We start from the raw sequence: 8336 nt of genomic DNA on the forward strand, positions 1-8336 counted from the left end.
GTGCCTGGCACATAGCTAGTACCCAATACTAGTTGGACTGAATACTTTGAAAAGTCAACAGTCTCTACTAAAAATACAAAAATTAGCCAGGTATGCTGGTGTAGTGCATACCTGCAATCTCAGCTACTCGGGAGGCTGAGACAAGACAATCACTTGAACCCAGGAGGCGGAGGTTGCAGTGAGCCAAGATCGCACCATTGCCCTCCAGCCTGGATAACATAGTGAAACTCCGTCTCAAAAAAAAAAAAAGGAAAGAAAAAGGAAAAAAAAAAAGAAAAGTCCATTGACTTTACCATCCCCCAGAATTTAAAAGCTATGCATCTCATAGCATTGCTTATAGATTATATGAGACAACGCATGTGATATACTTAGCACAGTGCTGCCTGTCATATGGTAAGCTCCCAATAAATATCAGCTGTCTTTTTTTTTTTTTTTTTTTTTGAGACAGGGTCTCACTCTGTCACCTAGGCTGAAGTGCAGTGGCATAATTATAACTCACTGTAGCCTCAATCCCCTGGACTCAAGCAATTCTCCTACCTCAGCCTCCAAAGGTGCTGAGAGTATAGGCATGAGCCACCACACCCAGCCTCAGTTGGCTTATTGATATGAAATACTATTTCTAATCTTGCAGTGCTTACGTCGTCTTTGGCTTATTACATGGTATTTCTTCCAAACAGTTACAAATATCAATTGCAATGGGAAACACATCTCTAGCTATATTTCACCTACCCAGAATTCTCTAGAATCCTACTCAAAAAGTCTCCAGAAACCAACAAATTTCCATTGCTGAGGTTTTCTAGAAGGTCCAGCAATGTGGGTAACAGGGAGTGGCACCCTAAGATCAAAGCTCTCGGCAGCCTTGACGTGGGACAGATGCCACAAAGGAATAAAATGTCAAAAGAATTCAACATTTTCCAGGGCTACAGCTTTTCTCCTTATGCTCTTTTTCTATATTTTCATCCATTTTCTCATGTGGAACTCGAGTGTACCTTATCTCAAGATACCAAATGTCTGACAGCCACATGTTCTGAGGATGTGTGGTCTTCCAAAGGTCAGAATCGAAAATCAAAGAACTAATCATTATATACCTATGGGGATCCTAAACCATTTTCTAACTACAGAACGTGTTCCAAAAGCTGACTGGAAAACATTTTCTGAACTGTCTCTTGAGGTTTCCAAATAATCAGTATATTTTAATGTAAAACCAATATGTATTTGGGGAGATAATAAAACAACATTTAAAACATGTCCACTTGAGAAATGGACAGTAGAGTAGGAACCCACTTAAGAGGGAGACCATCAGTGGACAAAAGACAAATTTCAGTGATATAATTGTTTATCTTATTCACAATCAATATACCTGGTTGAAAGTACTGGCTTCAAAATACCTATGTAATAAATCAATGAAAAATGAATTAACTAACAGATCACCTGAGAATTACGTGATGATGAAATTTTATGCTTTATGTATGTTTATAATGATGTCTGCCTCCTTATTCCTTTTTTTAGGAAGAATTAAGTGCACTCCGATTTATTCATCCATTCTTTCATTAAAAAAAAACACTTTCTGGGCATTTCCTAAATCCACAGCACTATCCTATGCAAAAAAGGGGAATGAAGGAGCAAAAGACATAATCTCTTTCCTCTACACACTCACAGTCCAGCTAAGCCTATTACATGATATTCTGCATTTTGAGTGGGAACTATGCCACTCCACGTTAAAGATGCCAAATATTCACTTTATTCCAGATGGCTTCCCTGTTATGTTGTCATGAGGCATGTGGCACAAGCGTCATCGTAGGGGTACCTCCTGATTCCCAGAACCTCTCAATAAACCCTATGCTGCTACTGACTGGACGCACCTGGAAGGGGGCTGTTTATGGTGGTATGTAGTTGGGCTCAAGTGCCAAATTCTCATTAACATCAATATATCTCCACTTCTACAACTGACAAGTCAAGGTTTTGAAAACAAATCAAAAATAAATTAAAATTCCTTTTCTATCTACAGTCTCCAAATCAACTAGATATGGAACTAATGCAGACAGAAGGTCCCAATATAAACTCTTCTGTTGTCACCATAACCCAGGATCTTTCATCTCCATCTGTTTTTGTACTTGTGACTGTGTAAGAAGGCATGGACATTTTTAGTAGAACATGGAAATCTACAACAATATTTCATATCTACGCCCAAATTTAGACAACTGATAAATTTGCTCCTCTACTTTGGGCATAAATATCTATACTATTATTTCTGTGTGAGAGACCAAAGAACTAAGAAACTTTGTTTATCTGTGTGTGTGTGTTTTTTTTTTAAGTCAAGGCACCATAAAAGCATATTGAAGTACTCTATCTCTTCTTATCCTCAGTTATAGCAGTCTGGAATGAAGCACCTTTTCTAAATTTTCATTTATTTGGAAAATCTCTTCAATTCTTCTACTGACCCTGGTCAAATCCAACAATGATACTGTCTTCTTTTCAGGCTTTAAGAGTAAAGAAGATATCCCAAAACTTGTGGCTGATTTTATGGCTAAGAAGTTTTCACTGGATGCTTTAATAACCCATGTTTTACCTTTTGAAAAAATAAATGAAGGCTTTGACCTGCTTCGCTCTGGGAAAAGGTAGAGTTTAAGTTAGTTTTCTGTTTTGCTTTTTTTTTCTACCACAGGGGATTGTCTAGCAGAGAATGAAAAAGGTGGAAGGATGAGAAAAAATAGAGTCCCTTGGTTTTCCATTACCTATTTAGTCTTTGCATGCAGCGCTTGTAGGATCATACTGTGAAAGCTAAAAACAGTTGCTTTGCATTTCCTATTCTGCTGAAGTCAAATTATGTTGATTACTGCAAATCTGAATGATCTGAGCCACTCAGCCTTCCTTAAAAGAGAACACTCACATTTGCCAAAAAAAACAAAAAACAAAAAAAACCCACACAAAAGCAAGTCTATTTAAACAACCATAATTATAACATGGTGACTTTGAATCCTCTTCCTTCTACCTATATAAAGCTGACACTAAGTGTCTGCATATTTAAATAATTTTCAGGACATCCTCAACATTTTCATTGCAGGAGTAGGTGGAACTACATTGGGATTGTTTTCTAGGTAGATAATACTAGTTTTTCTCTTTTTCTTTTGTAGTTTAAGAAAACTTTTTTACCAATATAAGTTATCATAAAAGAGAAGAGTACTAAGCACTATTTTAAATGTTTGTCGTACATTTTCTGCGAAGCTTAGAAAAATAAGCCAATTCTGTTTCCTATCTCTAACATTTAACAGTTACAACCAGCTAATAAAATGCATTTTGTCACCTGCATTTACATGAGGCACAACTGGAAACACACAGTTATATCTAACCTTTGTCTTCTAGTCCAGAGTCTGAGATTTTTCTGCTATCCCACACTTATTTTCATGAGATTTTCAACTTTAAATAGTATTTCTTTGGCATTCACACAATCATTATACTAGATACTTTAACTGACAACATTCTTGAGGAAGGAAAGAAACTAGCACTCACAGACCACCGGCTATTCTACTAAGTATCTTACCTGCATTATCTCATGTGATTCCCAAACGATGCTCCTTGTCAGTCTCTATCTCACTATCTTAGGGAAGAGAAACTGAGACACGGAGAAGACCTGACTTTGCCAAAATCATCAAGTGGTAGTAAGGAGAGCCAGAATTCAAAAGTAGGTCTTGTTATTAGCAAATCTATTCACTTTCTACTGCCCCTCAAGAGTGCGTGTACATATGGAAAACAGTAGTCATCAAAGGTTAGTTATCATTGTCATTATTATTACCATTGACATCATCATTGGGATCATCATCATAAGACTGAAAAGATGATGGTAAATATAGAGATGAACAAAACCAGAGGACAGTGTTGAGAAACATAAGAAGTCATGAAGCATGCCTAAATTCATTTTATGAGAATGTCATATAGTAATATGCATATGTAAATATAATTAATCCTATCAATAAGCAAAGATTTAAAATTGTAATATTGAATATTGGTAAGAATAAGGTGAGTTGGGCACTTTCATGTACTTTGAGTAGTAATTGATACATACTTCTGGAAAAGCAATTTGGTAATATGTATCAGAAACCCTTAAAAAAATAACTGAATCATTTGCCCCAACAATTCCATTTCTTTTTTTTTTCTTTTTTTATTTATTTATTTTTTAATTATTATTATACTTTCCGTTCTAGGGTACATGTGCATAACGTGCAGGTTTGTTACATATGTATACTTGTGCCATGTTGCTGTGCTGCACCCATCAACTCGTCAGCACCCATTAGAATGGCGATCATTAAAAAGTCAGGAAACAACAGGTGCTGGAGAGGATGTGGAGAAATTGGAACACTTTTACACTGTTGGTGGGATTGTAAACTAGTTCAACCATTATGGAAAACAGTATGGCGATTCCTCAAGGATCTAGAACTAGATGTACCATATGACCCAGCCATCCCTTTACTGGGTATATACCCAAAGGATTATAAATCATGCTGCTATAAAGAGACATGCACATGTATGTTTATTGCAGCACTATTCACAATAGCAAAGACTTGGAATCAACCCAAATGTCCATCAGTGACAGACTGGATTAAGGAACATTTCCATTTCTAGAAATCTATTCTACAGAAATAATCAACTATTCAAACATACATATATGTTTACTCGTTAGAACTTTAGAAATATTCTAAAGTTCAACACAAGGAAAATAAATTCATAAATTCCAGTCATCTATTAGAAATGAATGAAACCACCAAAAAGAAATGACTTCATTGGGAAATTCTCATGATGTAATTTCAGGCTCATTTAATGAAGAATATAAATTGTATATATTGTATATGCAATGTCTCAAATTTTCATCAAAAACAGTAAAACATGCACATATTTCTAGAAAAAGTTCATAGAAATTCAGGAAAATATTGAGAATTATTTCTAGGTTGGGGGATTATGGATTAGTTTTACTTTCTTCTTTCTGCTGTCTTGCATTCTCTGAATTATGTGCATATATTTTTCTCATATATGCATATGCATATACATATATATGTTAAAAATTAAAATTATTAAAGAGTCACAAAGACCATCATTTTCTAAAAATATTTACTCATGAGAAGTTGGTTTATAGAAGAAGCATTAGTTCTAGTGTAAGTGTTCCATTTGTAATCTTCACAAGAATGAAGAATCTTAGAATTAATACAAATCGACTTTATTCTCTACTTCTAAGAATCCTTAAACATCTCTGTATCAAAGGTCTTTTAAATTTCCATCATGGTCTTTGTTAAATTATCAGTTCTTTCAGGCAAGTTATCCATCATCTTGTGATTTTTGCAAATTTGTATTTGGGTTTGAATCCCAACACTCCATACAAGATGTGCTACTAGAGCAAGTTACATATCTTTCTAAGCCTCAGTTTTTATAATCTCTAAAACAGAAATAATATGGAAACCTACCTCCTAGTGTTGATGTTTAGGTTGAAGTTTAAGAAAATGTGCAAAGAATGTGACAAATAGTAAGAACTAACTGCAAGTTATTATCTAGTGTTGTTTTATATTCCTTATTATACTAGGGATGTGGGCATGCAAAAATGATTTTTGAAGATGCTAATGTAGTATTGAAGTCTAAATGACAGGCATATTCAGGATGTTGTGAGTGAGATTAAGATTGGAGAAAAAAATAAAAATAAAAAATAAAAAGAAAGAGAACACCAAAAAAGATGAACTTCCTTTGACTTGAACCAAATGTATGGGGATGGAAACAGGGTAGCTGGGATCACAGACAGATTTTCACTAAGACAACTCAGATGCTCCTTGGACTCTCACATGGAAGCATGTGGGTGTCTAAATGTTAACACAATGTCTCTTCTTTCCTATTGCAGTATCCGTACCATCCTGATGTTTTGAAACAATAGAGATGCCTTCCCTTGTAGCAGGCTTCAGCCTCCTCTACCCTACATGATCTGGAGCAACAGATGGGAAATATCATAATTCTGCTCTTCAGAGATATTTTCAATAAATTACACATGGGGGATTTCCAAAGAAATGGAAATTGATGGGAAATTATTTTTCAAGCAAAAATTTAAAATTCAAGTGAGAACTAAATAAAGTGTTGAACATCAGCTGGGGAATTGAAGCCAATAAACCGTCCTTCTCAACCATTCTACTGTGTCATCTTTGCCATTGAGGAAAAATATTTCCTGTGACTTCTTGCATTTTTGGTATCTTCATAATCTTTAGTCATTGAACCCAGTGGAGGGGAACCTTCACTTGCCCTGAACACACACCTGCTGGGCCACTGTGCTTGAAATCCCCTACCTCTATCACAATTTTCACTGTTGGCATTTTCCTTTTTTAAATAAAATGTACCAAATTCCTAGGGTAAAAGCTATGGTAAGGTAAAGGATAGACTCACATTTACAAGTAGTGAAGGTCCAAGAGTTCTAAATACAAGAAATTTCTTGGGAACTCATATAAAATGTCCCACATTTACTGCAGTAAAGGGTAGTGTTTTTATGGCTTTTATACTATTTCTTTATGGTTGATGTACAATTGATTTTTAAAAATAATAGCAGATTTCTTGCTTCATATGACAAAGGCTCAATTACCAATTGTAAAAAATGAACTATTTCCAGAATCATGTTCAAAAAATCTGTAATTTTTGCTCATGAAAGTACTTCATTGACTAAATTGTATTAGTCTATGGCTATACATGATTATTTAGATGATGACTGAAAATGCATGTAAAATAATTAAAAGCTATATGCTGGCTTTAAGTGTAGATATGGGGTGGCAAATGCTGTGAATGCAGGAAAAAAATTGATAACTGAGAAATGGCACAAACACCTTAAGCAATATTTTTCCCTAGTCGATATATACACACACATACATATATACACATATACAAACGTCTATTTTTGCAAAATTGTTTTCAGTCTATAACTTTTCTATTAACTACCATGTCTTAAAATCAATTCTATAATCCTAGCATTCGTTTAATATTCTGAATATGTAAGGACCTGTGATGCCCATTTGTTAATGCTTTCCCACTCTCAGGGGAAGGATTTGCATTTTGAGCTTTATCTGTAAATGTGGCATGCAAAGATTATTCCTGGTAAAGGAGGTAGCTGTCTCCAAAAATGCTATTGTTGCAATATCTACATTCTATTTCATATTATGAAAGACCTTAGACATAAAGTAAAATAGTTTATCATTTACTGTGTGATCTTCAGTAAGTCCCTCAGGCTCTCTGAGCTTATTCATCCTTTGTTTTGAAAAAATTACTCAACCTACCCATTACAGCTTAGCCAAGATTAAATGGGATGATGTTAATGAAAGAGCTTTGCCAACTAAGAAGGGCCATGTAATGTGAGTAACTTGATTTTTGGCAAAAATGCTAAAGGTTGGGGGGCGCGGTGTCCCTGTAATCCCAACAGTTTGGGAGGCCAAGACGGTTGATGACTTTAGGTCAGGAGTTCGAGACCAGCCTGGTCAACATAGTGAAACCCCATCTCTCCTAAAAATGCAAAAATTAGCCAGGCATGGTGGCGGGTGGCTGTAATCCCAGCTACTCCTGAGGCTGAGGCAGGAGAATCGCTGGAGCCCGGGAGGCGGAGGTTGCAGTGAGAAGAAATTGTGCCACTGCATTCCAGCGTAGGCGACAAGAGCAAAACTCTGTCATAAAAAAAAAAAAGGAAAAGAAAAGAAGAAAAGAAAATGCTGAAGGAGTTACTCAGGGTCAAGAAACTTTTCAGAATGTCCCTAAGATAACATCATCATGGGACACTACCTGTTGCTGGGTGCTCTGCGACTTTTACACTTATGCTGATGGTGTAAGACCCAGAAAGAGAAAATGGATTTCTACATACCCATCTCACAGCAGGGTCATCAAATCCTGCTAGTGACACAGAAGGTGACATCCAGCTCCCACCCTCCTTCCTTCCAGGTTCGGGGAGCAGGTAGAGTGGGAGCCATTAGGTGGGCTCTGCCAGTGTTGTCATAGAGTGGCACAGTCCCCCATGGGATGGGAGTGGCATGTGGGAGCCTTCTGCATCATGCATTATGAAAAAATAATTACTATGGGACAAGTGGTTCATATAGTTAAGTGATTTTATATATATATATATTCCAGTGTAGAAATTATTGGCTAGGTCTGTAACCAAGTATTGCACAGAAGTGTCTTCATAGGTGCTGAAACAGGATTATGAGAGTGACAGACACAGGAATGAACAAGACAGGGAGAAAATGTGCATGGTTGTGAGAATATATTGCTTTGATTCTTTGACTTCTCATGATATATGAAAACAAATAAAGTCTGGGGTTGACTTCAAAAATATCATG

The 8336-nt window shown here is 36.1% G+C and overlaps 1 protein-coding gene across 1 annotated transcript; it reads left to right on the top strand.

Annotated features, from left to right (window-relative positions):
- The first annotated feature begins 1745 nt into the window (after nucleotides 1–1745).
- Nucleotides 1746–7328, top strand: LOC105532361 (alcohol dehydrogenase 1A-like). The gene is made up of 3 exons (XM_011970544.1): nucleotides 1746–1885; nucleotides 2480–2618; nucleotides 5879–7328. Exons 1-3 carry the CDS (start codon nucleotides 1750–1752, stop codon nucleotides 5901–5903), a joined length of 300 nt encoding a protein of 99 aa, XP_011825934.1. The 5' UTR covers nucleotides 1746–1749; the 3' UTR covers nucleotides 5904–7328.
- The last annotated feature ends 1008 nt before the right edge of the window (nucleotides 7329–8336 follow it).

This window comes from Mandrillus leucophaeus, unplaced genomic scaffold (genome assembly GCF_000951045.1).
Source record: "Mandrillus leucophaeus isolate KB7577 unplaced genomic scaffold, Mleu.le_1.0 Scaffold951, whole genome shotgun sequence".
NCBI classification, from domain to species: domain Eukaryota; kingdom Metazoa; phylum Chordata; class Mammalia; order Primates; family Cercopithecidae; genus Mandrillus; species Mandrillus leucophaeus.